Below are 24,478 nucleotides of genomic sequence, written 5' to 3' on the forward strand. Positions count from 1 at the left end.
AGGACCTAATTCACAAATGCAACATGCACTTTTTAGCAAGTTTACTACTTTTTGGTATTCACAAACTGCATTTTTGTAGTAACACACCTTTGTATCAAGTTAGTTGCACATTCAGGCTCTGTTGTATGTGTGATCAGAGTTATGCATTTTTGTACTCTGTCATAGGAGAGAAGTGCGGTATATATCAGTGCATAATATTGTGTGGATGGTGGTGCCCCATTATGTGACATGTCTATGTTGTGTTTAATGTACATTCAGTGTTCTGTTTGATGAGTACTGGCACTGAAGTGTCGTATCTCTGCTGTGTTGGATGTGTGTGCTATGTTCTGTGTGGCATTACATGCTTCACAGTTGAGGCGTTATTAAAGATTTAGGGGCAGATTTATGGAAAGTGGTGCTGCACAGAGTAGAGCGCCACTTTCCCTGCGCCCATAAACACCCCCCTACTGCCACCATGTGTGCGCCGTATTTAAAATACGGTGCACCATGGCGCAGGGTAGGGGGCAGTAGCTTCATTTTTCATGACGCTGTTGCTGTACTCTGCAGGAGTAGCACCAAAATATTGTCTCTGCTCCTTCAGAGTACATAGGGACCCATTCTAAAGAATGGAAGCCCTTGTAACGCCTGCTTTTGAGCAGACATTAAAAGTGCCGTACAAAAAGGCACCAAGAAATCTCACAGATTTTCTTCCGCCATTTTTCTGGCTCCCCTAAGGGGGGGATGCCCTCTTTGCATACATTATGCCTGGCGCAGGCATAATATAGCACAAAGGGTTACAGAGTGGCGCAATGCATGCATTGCTCCACTCTGTAAATACGGCGTGGGGATTTCGACCTCGTTAGGCCACATTAGTGTCAAGAATAATGATGTTAATGTGGCGTAAGGTGGCACTAGGGGACTATAAATATGCCTCAGTCTTCGTGACATATCAATATTCAAATATATAGCATATCTATGTAGTGTTGGGTGTATGAGTAGAGTTTTATAGTTTATTGTGAAGGGCATGACAAATAGATCAGTAATAGCTTTGCTGTGCTGATTGAGATGGTAAAATGTCCAGTTAAGACAGAAGTTCAAAAGTGTAGGTAGACATTTTCCCACTCATTTCACCAGAGTGTAGGGTAGCTGTGTCAGGTCTGTAGGTGCAGTTGTATACACCTAAACACATTGCTTTGATTCTAGTGTGCTGGATATTACTACCAAAATGGTTAGAAGCTGTCAGAAGTCATAGTTTTTAAGTGCTCATTTTAATGTGTGAGGAATACTCTGTGATTGTGGGGAGTTAACCCTCCTCTCTGCATCTTATTCCCTGTCAAGTATTCCCTTACCCACATGTCTTTAACCTGAATCCAGTTGATCATTTCAACTTTTAATGATGATGATGAAACTTGTAATGCCCAGGGGCGGCTTGCCCTGTGTGAACAAAGAGGGAAAGACATCTAGCCATAATGCAGAAAAACTAGTAAATAGGTTTATTGCAACAATATGCCAAGCACGGCTAAGAGCTAAAAAGCCATGTTTTAGGCATCTTTCTGAAAGTTAGTAAAGAGGTGGCAGATTTGAGTTTGGCTGGAAGGCTATTCCATTGCAAAGCCATACATCTAACAAAGCTTCTGCCACCCCAGAAAGAGTGCTTAAAAGGTGGAATCAAAACATTGTTAGAAGAGCAAGAACGCAAGGATCTAATAGGCCGATACCAATTAAACCTTCTGTGCAAATAGTCTGGGCCAGTTCCATGGAAGGCCTTAAAAGCAATACATAGCACTTTGGTGGTCATACGTTGCTTAACAGGAAGCCGATGAAGTTTCTTAAGGGCCAAAGCCATGCATTGGAACTTAGAGATGACAAACAGCAGTCGAGCTGCAGAGTTCTGCAAGATTTGTAATTTATTTAACGAGCTGGCTTGCAGGTTCTGCTACAGGCCATCGCAGTAGTCTACCATGGCCAAGACTAGGGCAGAGACCACTATTTTCTGTAAATCAGGAGGAATGAACTGCACGATCTTCCTTATGATTTTTAACATATAAAAAGAAGAGGAGATGATTGCATTTACTTTGTTTTTAAAGGTGAGTTTCTCCTCAAGAATGAAACCCAGGCTCTTTACCTTCTTGGCTGATGTGGGTAAAACTCCAAGATCATGTGGCCACCACGAGGGGGACCAGAATGAGATGTTGTTCCCTAATAAAAGAACTTCTGTCTTGGAGGAGTTCATCTATAACAGTTGTTGCTCATCCAGTTGCTAACCGCAGAAATTCAGTTCCAAAAGTCTCCCAGAGGGCTGATTGTTGTTTGAGAGGAGGACAACAATCTGGGTGCCATGTGCATGTGAAACCAACGAAAACCCAAATGACTTGATTAGAGTGGCAAGCAGCGTAACATAGAGATTAACCAGGGATGGGCTCAAAGAAGAGTCTTGTGGAACCCTGCAAGGCAGAGAGAAAGGCTCATAGGTAAATTCCCCCAAAGAGACCTTTTGCACAGGCTCAGACAGAAAAGAGCGGAGCAGTGATAACGCTGTACCTTTGATCCCAAGCTTGAGTAGCCGGTCAACCAAAAGGTCATGGTTTACTGTGTCAAAGGCCACGGCCAGGTCACAGAGGATAAGAGCTGCTCTGCCTCCTCCATCCAAAGTAGAGCTCTTTTCATCAGTGGTCACAATCAATGCAGTCCCAGCACTGTGGCCATTGAAAAAAACCAAATTGAGTATCATCCAGCTAGTGATTACTTTCTATGAAAGAGGCCAGTTGCTGGTTCATGGCTTTCTCCATGATTTTGTCTGGAAATGGGAGGCAGAGATTGGCCGATAGTTATCGGTGTCTAAGGGGTTCAGACTGTTTTTTTATTAAGGGAAGAATAGAAGCCGACTTCCAGACTTTAGGAAAGGAGCCAGATTTAAACATCTGATTAAAAATTATAGTCAGGATGGTAATGACTGGATCCAGTACCATTTGTATTAGAGCTGGTGGGCAAGGATCAAACTGAGACCCAGATTTGTTAGTGAGGATGGTTCGTTTTACTTGATCTGAGGTCAAGTATGCAAATTCCTCCAGCATTGAAATGGATGAAGCAGCTGGTATGGTACTGCTATCTATGAGAACCATAGAATTAATTGAAGCAAACTTGTCAAATATGTCCTTGACCTTTTTGGGGAGAAATTGGCAAGAGAGTTGCAAAAGGACTTACTAACACATTCAACCTTACTAGTGGGTGTAGAACTGAGCCTCATAGCTGTCTGAAATATTTCTTTGGTGGAGTTCTTCGCCTGTTCAGTTCGCTTGGCAAAGTAAATTGATTTTTACTTCAGAGACTGATTTTAGTATTCTGCAATGCATTGTTCATATTTTTTGTCTCTCCAGGGGGTTGTAGTCCTTCCTCCATAACCGTTCCTGCCTACGAAAGCCCTGTTTGAGGGCTCTAAGGTTTTCACTAAACCAAGGTGCTGATGATTTGTTCCTTTAACTGGTTATGATTTTAGGGGGTGCTAGAGTATTTACAACAGCTTTCAACCAAGATGAATAATCCTCAGACATTTGATCTAAGTCATTTGCAAGAACTGGTCATACGTGTCCTAGTAAGGAGTCAAGATCAGTGGTCTGAATTTTATGCCAAGCATTTAAACTATACGACTGATGTGCAGCCTTATTAGCAGAGGGCGTAAAAAAATAAGAATATCAAACAGATCAGTTCAGGTTACTACTAGAATGGATGTGTTCAGGATGCCAGGGTTATTAGTGAAAATACCATCAAGGGTATGCCCTACAGTATGAGTCAGATCTACAACTTTTTGAGAAAGACCAAGGCACAATAGTGTGTCAATTACTGACTCAGTGTCATGATCTTGTAAATTTTCTAAATAAAAATTAAAATCACCTAGCAGTGCAAAGTCTTCTTTTAGAGAAATCGATTCTAATAAAGAGGCCAATGCTTTTCTTTGCTCTTGCAGCATCAGCTTGGAGACCCTCAGTATCACAGAGTTTAACTAGTGCCATTTCTTCCATCTCTTTAAAGTGGTTTTCTTCAGCACCAGGAGCCTCTCCTAGTGAGTTTTTCTGTCATATTTGTACCAGACGCAGAGGAGCTAGGTAGTATGGCTGACTTGGGGACTATGTTTTGGATATTTAAGAATTTATCGGGGTGCACTGCAGGATGTTGAAATTTAACTTCAAGAGACTGAACATTAAGAACATATTGCTTTGAAACATCGGTCCAGATATACAAAGCAATTGTGCAGTCAATAAAGCATTTCTGACTCCGAAAATTAGTTTAATGACTGTTAGATCCTGTTTGTGGGCCACAGGGCAAGCAGGACTTACTGGGCAACCACTATGGTGGTTGGGGTTGTTTGTCGTAGGTGTCCTGGGGTCAGTCTTTTCAGTATTTGACGAGGAATCCAAGGCTTCACCAGGGAGGTGTAGGGAGCAGACACTCAGAACTCAAATAATCAAACAACAGACAAAATACCTCACTGTCCAGCTAATGCTTGTCTTAATTAGAAGAGAAGTACTCAATGAATAGCAAAACTAAATACTACACACAGTCATGGGGAACTGGGTACACGTTTCTACAATTCCATCTACAGGCTTTAGTCAAGTTAACACTTTCTCTAGTGCTGTATCCCCACTCCTATGGTGTACCCCAACCTCTGAAGTGTGCTGACAGAGATCAAGGGTCAAAGACAATCATCAAGCACACAGTTCGCTGTCAGGTTATGCAAGCCACTAACATGGGTAACCCATAGGTCATTTCATTTAGATCTTGAGCAAAAGAGTTCAATCTTGCAATCCTAATTCTCCTAACAGCATGCTTATCATTTTAAAGTTCAAGATACAGTCTCTCAGTCTTTAGATTGCAGGGCCCCTTTTGCCTGTTTGCTGTTAGTCAGCTTGGTGTGAAATTGGTTGATACGCTCCTCACTCCTGCACCCTCAGTATCTTCATCAGCAGAGCAGGATTGTGGGTACTATCCTCATTTCTCTTTCAGGATGCTTGGACTTTTAGCATAGATGGGCTTATGCTATGGGGCAAGCCGCCTCCTAGTGCAGATTTTTGGATTCTTGGTGGTTGCACCTCTTGTCGAGGGAGCAGCAGCATAAATCTCACTCTTGGTATGCTGCAGGGGTGCCCGTTAGCTTGTTGTTACTTTGGATTTGTAGATACTTCATGCAGTTCACCACGAGTCATGCAGGGAGGCCAGGTCTCTACTCGGGTCAGAGCTGGTTGCGCTCCCGGCAAGTCAGCTTCTGAGTGCTCCACATGCTAAGAACACTGCTGGACTTCTCCTCGTGGACGGTCTTCTCCTACAGGGACAGACACTTTCCTTTTCTTTCTTCAAACACTCTGTGGAGAATAGGTACTTTGAACTAAAACAAAGTGTTCCACATTTGTAATCATTTTCCTGACAGGTGAACTGGATTACTGTCTAAGGTTCTGAAACCAGCTTGAGTAGTTCCCTTTCTAATGTCATTTTCTGGCTGTAGTGCAGACAGCCTTTATGCAAGGTGAATCCTCTCACAGCAGGTAGTGATGATGCTGGTTCCAAGCATGAGTATCCAAAACAAGTGGACAATGAAGTGTGAAGTCTCTGTACTTGGCTGACATCAATCTACCTGAAGTAACAATGAGGGAAAGACAAAAGTGCAGGCCCTGCCTATAAACAAATTGACGCTTAATAACAAAATCTCCTGACTTAACCCTCGTTCCATCCTATCCACCAAATGTCAATGCTCAGAAAGGACTAATTATAAACTCTTTGCCAAAAAGGTTATATTTTCTAAGGACAGTCATCTCTCCATCTGCCCTAATTTCAGTATCTTTGTCTCCTCCCTTCAGCTTAAGGAGTACAGGCAGTACACTTCCACTGTCCAGGGAAGCTGTATCGCTTCCACATTTTGTGCTATGTCAAATCTAGGCACTATCCCATTGGTCACAGCTGTCAGGCTCTCATCACAATATAGAGTGCTGCTGACAACCACACCAAACATACATGCATGTATGGGATGTCAACAAAAGGATATGGCTGTCACATTAGGGTAGAACTTAACATGAATAGGGCATTTAGGCTGCACTCCCCTGAACAAAAGCCTGCTTAGAACCATCAATTCACAAACATCATTATTGTATATATCCCATGGTCAATAGTTCCATGTCAACAAAGAGGGCATTTGTGATGTGATCCTCCTGATCACAGATACTGGACTTTGGAGTCACTATGACTCAGCATACACTCTAGGTTAACTTGCGGACTTTGCCAACAAAAATCAGGATACCAGTTTCACATGCAGTTGAGTCACTCAGGGCCGAGGTGCATGCCCATTTGCCATGCAGGGTGCATTCCCCTCCCAAAACTGGCCCAACTGAATTGCAATTAGAAATGAGTGTGCACTGGTCATTCACAACTAATTGTGATTCAGTATGGTGTGTATCAAAGTAATTGGGGTTGCAAGACATTGATCAGTTACCTATAAGTATAAACATAAACGGCGGACCCATATGAATATTTACGCATGAACAAAAACCCAAGGTTTCATAAATGATGTAGAGGTTACTAGTTTAATACAAAATATTTGATTTGAAGTTAGACATATGTTCACAATAGACACCCTTGAGGTTATGCTGACTTTTCAACTTTATGGAGTCAAGCTGAGAGTCTCTTCAGGATACTGCTGTATGTCTAGCAACCTGAAAATTGAAAAAAATTGTTTCAATCTAGTTGAAATTATAAGGTATTCTAAAGATTTATAGGTGATATCAGCTTATCTCAGGTGAAGGAAACCTTCCTCATCACTGAGCTGGTCCAAGCCACAATTGGCAATTTCAGTCATGAATCTATAAAATAAAAGAACTTGAGTTTAAGGTTCTCATCGAAACAAATAGTTGGTTGATCAACCACTTGCACACTACCGCTGCCTTGCTGCTGATGTCTCCTTGGCGACTCCTTAGTGCCATCTCAGCACCTTCACAAGGTGGTTGGAGTCTCTCTCTTGGAATGCACTTGGTTTTTATGACAGGTTCCACGATTTTTCAGGATTTGTGTCTTGTCTCAGAAAAGGGAAAAAGAAGGAGTGGGAGAAGCTAATTGTTACATGACCTACTGGTGATCCTGATTGGTCTGCATGACCAGCAGCCCCTGCCTTCACAATGCATAACCTCTATCACATCCAGCTCACTCATCCTGTGGGACTATACCCCCACTTCTTGGAATTATCTTGATTTCACAATGTCACACATCACATAAGGCATTAGGTCTTACCAGAATGGTTTTTGCTTACAATTATGTTTTTTCAGGGTTAGGGAATACAAGACAAAATTGCTTTTTCAGAAGCACATGTGATTTAAAAGTCACTGCAGCAAAAGTTCTATCATCTGCGCTTGTATTTTATTATCACAACAGATATTCTATTTTAGGAATGTTCTAACTTAGACATGCTTTTTTACACATGGACATTCTTTGAAATATTGTTTGTTTGCAGCAGGAACTGAAAAGTATTTGCGGTATTTCATAGCATCACTGGTAAGGAATCACATTGGCTGCTCTGTTCAGTGTGAGCTGGAGCTGGTGTACTATCTTCTACGGAAGTCCTATGTGGGATCCTTTACAGTAATCTAGTCATGAGATTACTTCACCCTGTTCATAGTGTGTTTGTGAGCCACAGAGACCTGTGAGCAGTGTTTTTCTCCTGCAGAAATGGTGATTGCCCTACGAGAGCACATGAGGGTCAGATTGTCATATGTTCCTCACCAAGTTGAAGTGTTACCTAATGTGGCACCTAGTCAAAGATGTTGGTTACAAGTGCCAACGATTTATCATTCTCCCCTGCACTCCTTCTGAGATTTGGGAGTAAGTGGATGATGTTGAAGTATTTTTGAAAGGCTAGCCTGACCAATACTAAGACGGACAAATGACCATTACAGCTCAAACCGCACAATGACGTCTTAACTCATGACAGCACAGAGACAATCCTAACATGGACAGAGCAACTCACGCCAGGTAGGAATGGGCAAATAATCACAGACATACTTAAATCCTTGGGAAAGCCCCCACTCAGGGCGAAACAAGTGTTTGCTAAGTTCAAAGTGCTAGAAAATGTAAAGTAGTGTTAAACAAGCATTGGACCACATCTGTATAAACTAGGAAGACCCTTTTCAAGGTGCCATTTCATATGTACATCTTAATGCAGTCTCCACCTTGTGTTAACTCTGAAATATGTATCCCAATATGACCACTTACATATGATACTCAAACTTACTGCATATCAGGTTATTTTATGTAAATTTGTTTACGATATGATTGCATGTATATAATACACTTAACTATTGAATATGCGCTTCCACGTACCCTACTACCCCCACAAACACATTGCTTAGTAGTACATGTTAAAGGCCTTACCCATAGCAAGGGTTATGTACTGACCAGTGTACACCACTAAAAGAAAACATAGGGCAACTGAGGCAAAAGCTGGAGGAGGGAGACCTCATACCTTACAAAATTATGTGAAATACGGAGAACAAAGCCATACGCATAAGAAGCAGGAGGAAGGGGGAAGCTCTGTTGGCTCTCCGTTGTTCAAGACAAGAAGGTGACATGAATCCTCTAAATTTCACATGTTCACTTCCTCTTCCAAGAAGCATTATTGGCACTCACCAGTGTCTGACAAACCCGTCCAAGACTGCAGAAGTTCCAAAAGGGCTTCACAGTAATAGTTAAAGATCATTAGAGGTGATTGAGTGTCAAAGGGAAGATTGCTCCCATAATGATTTTCACCCATGGGATTAGTTCACTCTGTAAGTGCCTGCAACTAACCAATAATGCTTTATGCTCCTTGGCAAGGAAGGAAAGTTGATCTGAAGTTGGTTTGACCTGGTGAAGGCTGAAGTAATTGATAAGGAGAGGGCTTAGGGGTTCTCGGGAAGAAAAATCGAAGCCATTGTTACCCTTATGTCACTATTTTGTTAATTTAAAAGAATGAATTTTGTTATTGGATGGAAGCTAGCACTCAGTGGGACAAGTAGGTGTGATTAAGTGTTGAATAACTTGCACAGCAAGAACATCATAGTGGAATTATATTTTCATTAATGATTGAGGACTAAAGGACTCATTTCCAATTTGGTCAATGTGTGACATCCATGAAAAAGCAGTGGATGTCGCACATCCAATGCCAAACTTGGTGTTCCTCCACTCTATTTAGAGTTGTGGAAGTGCCTTGCTTATGACAGCAGAGCCATTTCTGGCTCTGTCGGTGAAACACCTGCCCAACGTCTTGCCGTCTAACATTGGGCCATCTGTAAATATACTTTAAAACATCTCCCCTATTTATTGCAAATGTTATGAGGTATATTTTCCTGTTCAGAGACACATGATAAAGCCTTCCAGTCCCTTACAGGAACCAAAGAAATGACCCTCATACAGGGAGGCCCTAGTGTGTCAGGACATTTCTTTTGTGGTTTTCATAAAAATAAAAATACAAAGATGGCAGCCTCTCAGCAAAGCTGTAATGCCTTTAGTGGAACCACCACCATGGAGATCATTGCCTGCCTGGGGCAGATCTCTAAGTTCTACGTTGGGAGATCTTACACCATATCAGCTGAGAATATCCCTCTGCTGACCTGGTGGACCATCCACAGTACCCTAATTCTCCTTTTTTTAAAGAATGGATTTTCTGCACCATCTTGGTGGTGGAGGCATTGAAAAACGTATCTACTATGGAATGCAATTTTCCCCAGCATCTTTCAAGATGTTAACAACGTTTTTGGCATGAGTAATTTCTCTTGTGAACTATTTACTGACGATTTTCTTAGGGCTGTGCTGATTATGTATGTTTTTTAAAACTTTTTTATGACTTACTCCCTACGGTATTCAGCTTTTTTTCAGTCAGTCGGCCATAGTTGGAAGTTTTGAAGGTCCTTCAATTATGAAGATAGGCTAATAACTTCAGATACATAACCTAACCCATTTTTGTGTGGTGGTGTGCAGTGCTGACTTACATACCAGTTTTGTGAGGGTCTTGGGTAGAGGTTGCTTCTACTAACTTTTAATTTGCACTCACACCACCTTGAATCTTCTACACTGACTTAACATTAAAAGAGAGACAATACATTGAACATTCCACCACTAAGAATACACTACACTGACTCATCTAGGCATAAGGATAGGAATAAGGGCTCAGGAAAAGGCCATGGGTAAGTTTATGATTGGGGCTAGAGATGCATCGGGATTATGGTCCGCATAAAGGGGAGAGTTATACTTCATGGTCGACTTGGTTTAGGGTAAGGGATAGACTTAGGGCAAGGGCTAGGGTTAGGCTTAGAGTTAGTGTTGGCATTTGTGTTTTGGATAACTAGTGGTAGTTAGATGCAATGGTGCAGGTGTAGTGATAGGTCATGGTGGTGGACTGCAATGTAGATAAGCAACTGCATTCCAAGTCAACACCCTACTAGGAGCACATGTGGTCTCATGTATGCAGCCCATCTGTCATGATTGTTTCAAGGATCTCAAGAAGGACACCCTCAGCTATGCACTCTCTACCAAGAAGCATGATCACGCTCACCAGACACAGTGCATTTGGTTACAACACCTTTCACAACTAGTGCTCAGTAAAACAACTAATCTTTTGGAGGTACTCTGTGGCATGCCTTCCTTACATCGGGGAGTATTTTGTCCTGTTGTTCTGCCTGTAATAACTTTTTCTCCAAAAAGTGGAAACTAACCACCCATCATGCTCTTTATTTGGATATAGTGCTCAGATTTTGTAAACAATTTTGTATCCCTTTGATGTTTGAATGTTTCTACCCGGATTTTGCAGTACAAATACTGTGGTATCTTTCTTGCAGATTACCTGACTAAACTTCTACGGAATCATACAGTGTATGCTTGCGACGGGGACCAAATAAGCTTGCGGTGTCCTCGTCATTCAACAATAAGTATTCAGTCAGCTTTTTACGGACATAGACTTGAGAATTACCACATGTGTTCTACGTCAGAGCCGGAAGCCATGGATAAAGAAAGTGTGGATTGCTTCGCGGAAACCACTTTACAGGTACTACATGAAGTAACATAACTGGAAAGTGGAGGCTGCTACATATAATATTCCTTAAGTGTCCTTTACACTTCTCGTTTGTTCTTAAGGGAAATTGATTTCTATCACTACCTGGCCCAAGTTCTTCATTTTTTTGACAGCTAAATTACTAGAGCATAAGTCACATGAGGCAAAAGCAAGGGCAACAAGTAATTTAAGATTTAATTTCCTCAAGTATGGTCTGGATGCTACCAGCCCATCAGTTACCCTTGCAAAGGCTAAAGAATTCTGAGGCACGGTGACTATGAAATTGATACCCCCTGTGTGTCACTTCTATGATGTATTCCCCTCGCCCTCCTTCTAACTTTTAAATCCTGGATTCACAAGGCACCAGTCAGCATTGAAATGACCACCACATAAGAGCTGGCTGTAGTGACCAGGGGAATATTTGCTTTGGCCTCGTTGCTACTATGCCTCATAAATTTAAGTTAAGAGGATCCTGGGTCCCTCGAATCTTGGATGTAAATGTGCGTACCAGAGGAGGCGTGACAAGTGGAAGAATGAAAGTTAAAATGTGGAAGAACTAGCTTCCTTTATGTATTTATCAAGAAGAAATATATTTCATAGAAAACCAGTTGAATAATCATTGTGGTTTTATTTTGCAAGGGGTTTGCATCACTTCATTTGCAGATCTGTGAGCCAATTTGCACCTAACCTTCTCCTCTTCAGGTCAACCTCTTTGTTCATAGCAAAGACTTTTTAATAAAGGTCTGTGGCCTAGATTTAAGAAAAGTGGCGCTACATTTCAGGTAGCTTCACTTTTCTTGCGCCCCCCTAACGCCACCATGTGTGCGCCGTATTCAATATACGGCCTTCGGCTTGGGCATTTAACGCGGGGAGCGGGCCTTTAATAGCCGGTAGAGCCCGCTACGGCGGGTTCTAAGGCTATAGTAGATATACCCCATTTGTGCTCTCTCCCGTTTACACAACACAGCACAGAAACTTTATCTGCTGCCCTGCATTGCTTGAACTCTTTATAAATCTAGGCCTGAGTTCCTAAAGTCATCAGTGACTGAAAAGGCACTTTCAGCTATAAGCAAGCCTTATTGGCATGGCTAATGCTTGTGAAAGGTGACTCGGGTTTGCAAGGAGAGTGCCATTAATGTCAATGGATTTATTTGGTTTGTGGGATCGGAAAGGATTATTTCCTGGAGAATCCCACCCTCTAGCGAGGATGCGTTGAGAGGTATACTGTGGATACTGGACACTATCTCAGTATTCCACAGTTTCACATGTACACTCTGTCATTGAGGCCCCAGTCCTTTGTATCAGCATGTGGTTTTGTTCTCTATGTGTTTAATTGTGCTGCTCTTGCATCGTTCAAGATTAAACAGTGATACTGGCAGTACGTCCATTTTATTTTATTTAATGGGCAGCCCCATTGGCTGCTTCCCACTAGAAGCCGAGTTAAGCATAAAGCCACTCTATACCCAAACACATAATTGAAAGCATGTAGTAAGTTACAAAAAATTAGGAAAGTCACTGACCTCATCGAAAAACTGTTTAGGAAGCAAACTTAAACATACCTGCCTAATGCAGAAATTAGGGGCCTGATTTAAGAAAAGTGGTGCTGCATTAAATGCAGCGCCCTTTAGCGCCCCCCTAACGCAACCATGTGTGTGCCATATTTAACATCCAGCGCACAATGGCGGTAGTTGGGGAACTAGCATCAACATTTTTTATGTTAGCTTGGTGCTTTGCAGAATTAGCATAAAAAATGTTTACGCTAATCCTGCAAAGCTCATTGAGGCCCATTATAAATAATGGTGTGCCTCCTTTTATCGCCTGCTCTGTGCCGGCGTAAAAAATTCTGCAAAAAATGCCACAAAGAAATCTTTTAGATTTCTTTGCACCATTTTTTCGCCCCACACAGGGTAACGCCCCGCTTGCATACATTATGCCTGGTGCAGGTATAATGTGAGGCAAGGGGTTACAAAGTGGCACAATGCATGCATTGCACCACATTGTAAATCTGGCGTGGCGATTTTGGCCTCCTTGTGCCACATTAGCTTAAAAAGAATTACGCTAATGTGGCGCAAGGAGGCGGGAGGCCAGCTTAAATCAGGGTCTAAATATTTTCTTGTTCTGAAATAGAGTAATTGCATGTCAGATTATATTATTTTTCCGCAATAGTATGACTACATGTTACGGTTTCTGTTTTTTTATGGAATACTGTAACCGCCGTTAATTTACTGTCACTGTAAGCCCTGATGCGTTGATTTACACACACTATGGGGGTTATTCTAACTTTGGAGGAGGTGTTAATCCGTCCCAAAAGTGACGGAAAAGTGACGGATTTACCACCAGCCGTATTACGAGTCCATTATATCCTATGGAACTCGTAATACGGCTGGTGGTATATCCGTCACTTTACCGTCACTTTTGGGACGGATTAACACTCCTCCAAAGTTAGAATAACCCCCTATGTCTGAGGTTTGTAGCTCTACTTTACTATGCTTTGTTTCTAACCAATGAGATCGGAGATGCTCGTGAGAAGTAGGTAATGTGTCTTCAGGTTTTGGGGTGCATGAACAAGGCGCTTTGGGTCACACAAACGTGCTGTGTGCTGCTCTCTAGGGCTCTCTTTCAAGGCTCTCATCTTTAATCCTTATTCTTGTAGAAAATGCTGGACGAGTGCCAGAACCTGCGAGCCTGCCAAGTGCCTGTCACTAGCCGTGTTTTTGGACCCGACCCCTGCCCAGGCACCACTAAGTACCTCCTTGTTTCCTTTAAATGCAAACCCAGTAAGTACAGATAATCTTCTGCCCCTGACAAGCGCGGTTTATGCCTTGCATTGTACTGTGCCTGTTACAGGAGAGCTAGCATTGCTTTTTTGTGTGTCTGTTTAAATCTGCCTGTTTTTGTGATCTTTCAATTTATCTATGATAAGATGCCTTTCAAGTGTAGCAGAAAAACACGAGACGAGGTGGGATGTATTTAATTTTGTTTAGAAAAAAATGTCAAGGAGCCCAATGCACAAATATAAGCATTGGCCCAAACTTTTACTCACAAACCATGTTGCTATCTGTCCTTGATTCCACCTCGGGTCTCTTTCTTCCGCAGCCCCACACTTTGTCTCCTTATCTCACTCTTGCAGGTGCTTTTCATCCGTGCTTTCTCCTTTCTCTGTTTTCTATCTTTTCTCTCATGCTATGGGTAAAAATCTGTTGATAACTTCTGGTGCTCAAAAGGAGTGCCCCTGCAACCAACTGCACAAATTAAGCACTGAATATGCATGAGTAGTGATGGCCTTAGCATTAACTGAGGATGATTCATTTTATGCAATACAGGTACTTTCATCAATGGTAACAGTAGACAGAGGGAGGCAGGGTATTGCTGTGGGTATTTATTGTCTGCATTTGTTTTGTAGGGTTCTATATCTGTTGTATAAAGCCACTCTGTGCCCAAACACATCATTGAAAAGCATGTAGTAAGTTCAAAAATTTAGAAAAGCCACTGACCTCATCAAAAAACTGTTTTAAAAGCAAACCTAAACGGAACTGCCTAATGCAGAAATCAAGATCTTCGTGTTCTGAAATAGAGTAACTGCATGCGAGATTATGTTAGTTTTCTGCAGTCGTAGGACCGTATATTATGGTGCCTTTATTTTTATGAAATACTATAGCCTCTATTAATTTACTGTCACTGTAAGACCCACTGCATTGATTTACACACACTTTCTCTGAGATTTGTAGCTCTATTTTACTATGCTTTGTTTCTAACCAGAGAGATCGGAGATGCTCGTGAGAAGTGAGTAATGTGTCTTCAGTTTTTGAGGTGCACGAACAAGGCGCTTTGGTTCATACACACGTGTATGTGTTTTCTAGGGTTCTATATCTGTTGTAAGTCTCAGCAGAGACCATGGCTGTTAAACTCCATATTATCTTCGAGGAGGTGCTGGGAAAAAACACATGTCTTAGGAGAGCTGCCACACTTGCAATATAAAAGTTCGAGGACTTCTTGAAAGGAGTAACACATTGTAAATGCGGCAAGTACTTCTCAGAAGTGTGTAGCCCAACATTGTTGCTGGTGCTTCTGCAACTAGCTGCTTGGGATTGCTGGTCCCTTTGTGTTATCACTGGCTTTGCTGTGATGCTGCTGTGTGGTGGCGTGCTTGACCTGTTGCAGCTGTCTTCATCTCTGTGGCAATGTATCCTTTATCCAAGTGTTGCAAGACCTCTGCCCATGTTTACAGGGACAAGCCGGCCCTCCCTAGTGGCTGCCTAATTGCTACATGTGCCTGAAGGGCCCAGAGTTCGAGACGGGGTTGGGACAAGGGAGGGCTGGAGTATTGTGGTTTGCAAAGCCCCTCGTCAGGAGCCTTAGACTATGAGGGAAAGGCCTCACTGGGGTCTTGAAGAACAGCACTGGACACCCACTTATTCATGAGTGGCATGGCATGGGCCACCATTGTTGTAGGTGATGAATAACTGAAGTAAAGGCAATGAATACCTCGAAGTGCATAGGGGACTTGTAATGTTTGTGTTTCTCACTATCTGAGCTGAATTGCAGGAAGTTGTGTTCTTTTCAACATATTCTGCATGTTTTTCTTGATAGTAAAATAATGTTCAAGGCCGTTGCACAATAATGTTGAAATCTATATGCTTTAAAGTAATTTTATTAACCGATATATTGAGATGGATAAAACAGGTAATTGTACATTGTAGCTTTATCTCCGCAAAGTTATTTTTTAAATGTTTGTCTTCCTTTGTTTCTCTTATTATTTTATAGTTGTATATTTTATGGTAAAAAAACCAATAAATTGCAACAATATTTTTGGAGGTGAAAATATAGTATTTTCTATTGTAGACCACAAATCTTGTAAACTCGTCTGTTTGCGCTAACTTTCAATTTCTCATGCCTTCACAAATTGCCCTTGTTTCAGTTGAAAAATGGCACGTGTTTAATAGCAGTGTTATTCAGGGTAGAGAAGACCCATTGGGTGGAAACGAAGTATACTTACAAACACTCTTCACAAGAGCAATAAGAACACTTAATACATAAAACATACATTGAAACAAATTACAATTTATGGTCATACGGTATGGTCACTCACAAAGGAGTGAATTTCAGTCGATGTGTGAGTTATGGTTTCTATAGCAAGTGTGCGAGCTGTGGTTGGTGGTGCTTACCATAACTGGGAATTTCAGGGGGATTTCAGTTTTATTACATAACCATAACTGCTTTTAAATTATGGTTGTTAAATCTATCTATCTATCTATCTATCTATCTATCTATCTATCTATCTATCTATCTATCTATCTATCTATCTATCTACCTGGATCCCGATATAGCTACATTGGCCCTTACTTCACATGTTGCTCATTATATATTTTATATATTACATGATTTATTAATTGATTTTAGCACTATTTATAAAACGTTGGAGTATTCAGGCGTTGTTTGTTTAGTAATCACTGTTTGTCTGAAACTGCAGATATGTCGGTCACTGTTTCTAGAAATATGTGTTTACATTGATAATAACGTGGTACTATTTAAGATGTGTTTTATGCAATGATGTGTATTATTATAAACATTTTTAAATTGAACTCGCATTGTAAGGCAATTAAAACATATTCTAAAATGTGTTTTTGTCTTGTAGTACACTAACACTGTAAAGCAGGCTCAACAAGACATATACAAAGAAAGTAAATAAATGTCATCGTGGGACAGGGTAACTTTTTGCTGACGGTTCTGTGCTTTCAGTGCTCATTTTCACACACTGTGGAGGAATCATGGCTTGATGTTTGCATCAAGGGTGGGCCTGCTAGGTTGAACTTGCCACCTGTGCCGATTAATGGGCAGAGAGCAGTATTTACATTGATAAAGCGTTATTTTTATTTTTTTACCAGAACGGAAAGAAAGAAGAAATGCTCTGTTAACCATGCATTTAACTATTTTATTTGTTTCGGAAAGCTAAATGTCCTGCAAATAAATTCAGCACGGTGAATTACAGGAGATATTTCACAGTAAAGACCTCTTTTCTGTGGAATGTGAACTTTGAATCCACTGGCAAATATTATATATAAATATTTGTTTTTTTAAGTGACGTTTAGAGGTTTTTTACATATACTCTTAGGTGTTATGACCAAAGTGTTACATATTCATATGCTCACATGATATGCGATAGCACGTATGTTCTTGTATTCGTGTAATAACATGCATCTTTTGATGGTTAGCGCGTGTTCGGCAGCGTTGTTACGTTGTGATTGTTCTGTCATTATAAGATACACCTATTAAATAATGCTCTTGGTTATACTGCGGATTTCATTCTGTTACTGTGTTGTGTTATGACTGAACTGGAGCGCAGGGAGAGAATGTGGGGAATGTATTTAAAAGGTGGAAAATATTCTTAGACATTTCCCATATTTATACTTTTTTTAGCGCCGCATTTGCGTCGTTTTTTGACGCAAAAGCAGCAATTGTATTTTGTACGTTTGCGCCGCTTTTGCGTCAAAAAACGACGCAAATGCGGCGCTAAAAAAGTATAAATATGGGCTGCATCTGGCTTGTATGTCATTTGTTGAGGATTAAACTCTGCTCCTTTAAAGTCTAAGACTCCGTGGATTTGTTCATTCTAGGAAATACTCACCTTAATATACACTAGCCATGAGAGAGCGATTTACTCATGCATTAATAACACTATGTATACCATCATGGATTATAGCCAATTTCATACCATGGAGGTTTGAAGGTGCGTAGGTTCGTACCACACTTAGGCCCATATTTATACTTTTTGACGCAAAACTGTGCCAACGCAGTTTTGCGTCAAAAAAATTAGCGCCGGCTAACGCCATTCTGAAGCACCATGCAGGCGCCGTATTTATTGAATGACGTTAGCCGGCGTTAGCCGCCGGCGCCGTCTGGTGTGCGTTAAAAAAAACGACGTACACCAGGCAGCGCCGGCGTAGGGGGATATGGGGCTTGGGCGTCAAGAAATGGGGCAAGTCAGGTTGAGGCAATTTTTTCGCCTCAACCCGATTTGCGCAATTTTTTTTCACTCCCAACCTCCATAGAAATGACTCCTGTCTTAGCAAAGACAGGAGTCATGCCCCCTTGCCCAATGGCCATGCCCAGGGGACTTCTGTCCCCTGGGCATGGTCATTGGGCATAATGGCATGTAGGGGGGCACCCTATGCCACAATTTTTTTTTTTTAAAAACACTTACCTGAACTTACCTTAATGTCCCTGGGATGGGTCCCTCCAGCCTTGGGTGTCCTCCTGGGGTGGGCATGGGTGACAGGGGGTGTCCCTGGGGGCAAGGGGGGGGCACCTCTGGGCTCCTTCAGAGCCCACAGGTCCCTTAACGCCTGCCTTTTGCAGGTGCTAAAAAACGGCGCAAAAGCGGCCGTACGTCATTTTTTTTGACCCGCCCACTCCCGGGCGTGATTTTTGCCCGGGAGTATAAATCCGACGCACATGCCTCGGAGTCGATTTTTTAGACGGGAACGCCTACCTTGCATATAATTAACGCAAAGTAGGTGTCCACGCTAAAAAATGACGCTAACTCCATGGACTTTGGCGCTAGACGCGTCTAACGCCAAAGTATAAATATGTAGTTAGTTTTGCATCGAAATTGCGTCAAAAAAAACGACGCAATTCCGGCGCAAACGGAGTATAAATATGCCCCTTAACTTTTGTCTGCACCATGACGATAAATGGTGAGGAATTTACGTATTAGTTCCGTGTTGGATACAAGGCGTGTTTTGGGTTTTCATTGCCTATTGTATCTGGCTATTTCAGTGGAAACAGTACGGAAAGGAGTATTTCATCCAGCTATTTAATTGGATACAGTGCAAAAAGGGGCATTTCCATTCATCGGGCAACCAATGATCGCTATTGCTCCAGGGTTTCAGCGGACAACTTAAGAAGGAGCATCTGAATGGGTGCGCTGGTTCGTGTTCATTGGGGAACTGTATCTGCTGTACAGAACGTTCTTCTGCAGCATTTCTTCTCATCTCTTCACCGCTGTCAGGTGTTGTTCCGCTACCCTCATTTCTAGAAGCATCTGGTGAGCCACCAGTGGACTGGGAAATTTGTGAGCTTGTATTTTTAGCTTATGTAGAAGTATTAGAAGGGGATGGCTGTGAACCTGAGAGAAAATTAGCATTATTAAATCATTGTTTGGGAGGTGTAGGCTTAAAGGAGCTCATTCAAGAATCTGCTGGCTTTGATTAATCCAGGGGAAATTAATGTGTATTGGTATGCATCCAAACAGTTGTATTTTCGCTATGGGGAAAAAAGCAATGTGGTTTTGGAAAGGTTAAATTTTACTCCAGGAAACAGGGTGTGGATGAGTCTTTACAAGATTATGTATCAGCATTAAGATCATTGGCAGTTACTTGCGACTTTGACCATATCACCTATGAGCAGGTCCCAAGATCAGATTTTCATGAAGACCAATAACAAAAAAATACATGAAAGGTTACGGACCACTTCTGATATGTCTTTAAATGCTGCTATTGACATACCCAAGGCAATTCAACACTCAGAAAATTTTGTGCAGGAAATTAGAGGTGGTAAAGATAATGATGTGCATGTGGTTGTGAAACATGGTGGGGGTAAACTAAAGAAATCTCTTGGGCAGAAGCATGAGGTGGTGGCAGGGCTGGCTTTAGGCGATGCGGCTGTACTAGGTGCTGACCTGGATGGGGGGGCTGACTTCTGGGGGGCACTGTGTCTAGCAATAATTTAGAAACTTGCCATTTAAAAGCACCTGCTGAAAAGTTTCTTGTGCGTCCGGCCTTCAGGAAGCAATTAAAATATCAAGATACCTCTTGTGATTAATGTCCCTGCCAAGGAGAGAGATTGGAGTTTTGCCTAGTGGCAGCTTTGACTCACCATAAAGTAGCATTGAGGGTTAATATGCCTGCTGCAAAGAACAGAACTATATTTTATGTGGATAGCTGAGTGGATTAGTAAAAGCAGCCTTTACAAGCGCCTTGAAACGAATGAATGTATGTGACAGAGGGACTATGGAGAGATATGGGGCACATTTTCTGGGTGATAGTAAGGGAATCCGAGGAGGTGGTTCTGGGGTGGGGGATGCCAAAAAAGACTGTCACACAGGGCGCCACCAGCGCTAAAGCCGGCCCTGGGTGGTACCCACATGGAAGAAGAAGAATGGGAAAAAAAGAGTGCTTTTATGTTATAGATGTGGAAGTCAGCCTCACTTAAGTAATGCAAAATTTTGCCCAGCTAGTGATAACGTGTGGTCTAAATGCAACAAGAAGGGGCATTTTAATAGAGAGTGTAAATCCAACATCAGGAAAGTCAATCTTGTACAACAAGAGGATGATGAGGTATCAGTTTTTGATGATTTTGATCAGGATCCTCACACTGTTTTAAGCATAAGTGATGGGAAGAGAGGATTTCCATCCTGTGATATAATTATTGATGGAAAGAAAGTAACAGTTTTGGTGAACTCATGTGCATGGTACACCATTATTTCCCAGGCCATTGTCAGGGAGAAGTGGCCAAACAAGGTTTTATTACCCCCTGATGTGACACCTGATGGTTACACAGGATATACAATTGATTTATTGGGATATTTTTTGGCGGATTTGAGTTTTTCTGGACGTTACGCTCACGGAACTGTATATGTGGCAAGAATGGGCAGACGCTTTTAGGGTGGCCCCACCAGGAGGAAATGGGAATTAGGTTTGACCCCAGGGCTAATCTTCCTGTGTACGCTACTAGTAATGACAAAGGGATTATTAAGGAAGGAGAAGGTACATATGTGGGTCATTTTGTGGAACAATTAAAGAAAAATGTCAAGAACGTAGTCAGTGAAACCAAATGAAATGCTGAAGGATTTGTGTGAGAAAGGTAGCATTAAACCTGTGGAATCATTCCCATGGGTTTCTCCAGTTGTGATTTTGGTGAAAGCCTCAGGGGAGTTGAGATTGTGTGTTGATTTGTGCAGTCTCAACAGCGCAATCTGGGTGGACTCCCATCCCCTACCTATCTTGCATGAGATGGTTACAACCTTAGCGGTGGGCATAAGTCTTTTCAACATTAGATTTGGCAAGTGCATATAACCAAGTTAAATTGGAAGGTGACTCAAATAATTTAACAGTTTTTATTACTCCTGAAGGATTATTCAGATATTGCTGCATGCCTTTTGGGTTAGCTAGCACAGCATCTGTGTTTCAGAGGCTCATGAAAGAATCATTGGAGGGTGTGAAAGGAGCAATTGCTTTACAGGATGATATCTTGGTTTTTAGGCAAGACACTAAGGAACATGATGACAAGTTAAAGATGTGTTTTCACAGCATTATCAGCCAAAGGCCTCACATTAAAGTTACAGAAATGTGAATTCAGGAAAACTGAAGTGGAATACCTGGAACATATCATAAGTGGTGTGGGAATGAAACTAAAACGTTGCCATGTGGAAAGCATCATCAACGGTCCTTTGCCTGAGTATTAAGAGCAGCTGGTTGCATTCCTTATGCTAAATTTATTCCGAATAATGCCTCCAGAGTGGATCCTTTCAGGTGTCTTCTTTAAAAAATGCTAAATTTAAGTGGACTGAATTGATTGTCAGTGCCCCTTGTCTCAAATCTTTTGAAGTAGGGAAGGAGTGCATTTTGGTAGTTGGTGCAAGTAACTGTGGATTAGGAGGTGTACTGATGCAGAGAGAGCATGGCAAAGAGTGGATTGTGTCATATGCATCTAGGGCATTAAAGGATGTGGAGAAAAACCACTTCGTAATTGGAAGGGAACTGTTGAGTGTGTCTGGAGGGGGTGGGGTGGAACGTTTCAGGACCTTTTTGTGGGATACTAGATTTATTATCAAAACTGACCACAAACATTTAGTGCATATGCTGGCCTCAGGGGCCAGGCTTGCATCTAATTTGCAAACTTTTCAATATCATATGAAATATGTGCCAGGGAAGACTAATGTACATGCTGACTGTATGTCTATGTTAACCCTGCCTGGAAGTGGGTCTGATGACACCAACATGGACAAGTGTGAGGTAGCTTTTACTTTGTGGGATGTCAGCTTAGTGACTTCAGATCATCCTGTGATGTTGGAGAGTAGTTGGGAAAGCGAGATAGAAAAAGATGTTGGGTTGACCCAGGTCATAAAATTCCTTAAGCAGTGTTGGGCTGAGGAAAGGAAAAGTCCTGTGAATTTGAAGGTTTTTTTCAAGGTGCATGAGGAATCGACCTTTGAGAGCAGTGTTGTGATGAGAGGTGACAAATTTGTGCCTCCATGTGGACTGAAGAGAGCTGTGGTAGACATTGCCCACGAGGGACATATGGGTATATCCGGTACTAGAAGGCAGGTCAGGGCCGATTTGTGGTGGCCAGGCATAGACTATTTTGAACACCTAGTAAGGAAGTGTGTTCCTCAAGTGATAATTCTGTTAGAGCATTGGTTTCAGAATCCCAATCAGTGGAGTTGCCACTGGGACCATGGAGGAAACATGGGTTGGACATCAATGGACCGTTTGTGGTTCTACTAAGGCAGGGAGCATTTGTCATAGTTTTCGTGGACTATTTTTCTAAAAGGCCAGAAATCAAAATGGTAAGGGAGGTTACGTCTGAAAGTGTTGTGGGATTGATGAGGTTTTTTGCAGAGAGGGTATTCTCCAACAAGTGGTGACTGACAATGAGCCTCAATTCATTAGTGATTACACCCAGAGTAATTTCGAGAGGTGTGGTATTTTGCACAAGAGAATTGCTGTGTTCCACCCCTAATATAATGGTCAAGTGGAAAGGTTCAATAGAATTGTCAAGGAAGTGATCCAATTACCAGTTAAAGGGGGGTCTGGATGGGAGGAAATCACTGCAATCTATGTTACTTATTTATAGAACTTCTCTCAACTCTGTGACTGCTGAGTCCATTCAAATTATTAAGGAAGCTGAGCACAAAATTGGTTCCTTGGTGGTTGAAAGGCAGGAAGAAAGAGGGTATGCAGGTATCAGAAACAGATTTCAAAGAAATCAGACAAATGGTGCAAGAGTACAAATCAAAAATGAGAGACGCTTTGCGCAAAAGGAGAGGGGCTCCCAGTAAACAGAGTGTGCTGGTGGGTGATATGGTTTGTCTAAAAAAAGGGGGAAATATGAGTAAGGGGTTAATAACATGGTCTGAACTCCCTTGCATGATTGAAGTTTTCAAGAATATGGTTTGTGTGGCTGGAGGAGGTGTGTGGAATTTGGACAGAGTATCTCTGTTCAAGGGTGGGAGTGCCAAATCTAGTCAGGGCAGTGGCAGCAGGAATGTGTTTTTAGATGTGGGAGAAGGGTCCTGCAGAAAGGACTCAGCGGGAACTGGAACTGGAAGTTCTGCAAAAGGTAGGATGATTGAAGCGAGTGACACGCATAGGTGTAGTAGAACACGCAAAATGCCCACGAGGTTACAAGATTATGGTGGTCATTACATCCCTGGCGGTCGGTGTTAAAGCGGTGGTAAAACCGCCAACAGACCAGTGAAAAAAAAAAAATTATTACGACCCTGGCGGAAACCGGCAACATAGACAGCCACTTTAACACTCCGACTGCCAAGGCGGTACAAACAAACACTGCGGCGGTAACCGCCAACAGACAGGCGGAGGCCAATGTACCGCCCACAGAATTACAACAGGCCAATCCGCCACCTTTTCCGGGGCGGATTCACCGCGAACAAAAACACGGCGGAAACAGGACTTGGAAAGGAAAACGCTCACCTCTACACATCCCACGAGGAACCAGGACGACATGGAACCGGAACTTCAGATTCTTCCAGCCTTTATCTTCCTGCTCCTCTACCAGGAGCACGAGCACTGGCGGCGAAGACCACGGTGAGTACTGCACCTACGACACAGGGGAGGGGGGAGGGAAAAAACAGTGACACACACACGCAACACTCCCACCCTCACCCACGGCAACACACACACTAATACATCATGATACATTACAGTTACACTCCCCCCAACCCCCCCCCCGGAAGAATGCAAGGACAAAAGGAAATGAGTCAAATGATTGTAATATATCCAAAGAAGGTATACAAAAATATATACATATATAAAGATATTCACACTATAAACAAATATATACACCAAGAATACAAGTCCAAGGTATTCCACTATCATAGTCCGTGGACCACTGGGCCCAAAAGGCATGGCCGAGGCCCACACTCAATACCCGAACAAGACGGAGAGAACACTGCTGGGGCATCAGATAGAAATAAAACAGGCACCTCAGGGGGAAGGGAATGGGGGGGGCACCTCAGCCGGATGAGTTCACGACGCCAGATCCACGAGGGGGCTCCATGCCCACTGTTCAATCCTGGGGAGTGCACAACAACAGTCTCTCAAGTCTCTACAGTGGGTGGTTTGCCCACTGTTCAATCCTGGGGAGTGCAAAGCCACAGTCTCTCAAGTCTCTCCAGTGGGTGGTTTGCCCACTGTTCAATCC

The 24,478-nt window shown here is 42.3% G+C and overlaps 1 protein-coding gene across 2 annotated transcripts in view; it reads left to right on the top strand.

The window, feature by feature from the left end:
- EVA1C (eva-1 homolog C) overlaps window positions 1–24,478 on the top strand; it is a 350,955-nt gene that overhangs the window by 208,695 nt on the left and 117,782 nt on the right. For both annotated transcript variants that reach the window (XM_069204028.1, XM_069204030.1), the window contains exons 2-3: window positions 10,827–11,032; window positions 13,692–13,815. In XM_069204028.1, the coding sequence (XP_069060129.1) occupies window positions 10,827–11,032; window positions 13,692–13,815 (330 nt within the window). The remainder of the gene's footprint in view (window positions 1–10,826; window positions 11,033–13,691; window positions 13,816–24,478) is intronic.

The sequence above is a fragment of the Pleurodeles waltl genome, chromosome 8 (genome assembly GCF_031143425.1).
Source record: "Pleurodeles waltl isolate 20211129_DDA chromosome 8, aPleWal1.hap1.20221129, whole genome shotgun sequence".
NCBI lineage: Eukaryota > Metazoa > Chordata > Amphibia > Caudata > Salamandridae > Pleurodeles > Pleurodeles waltl.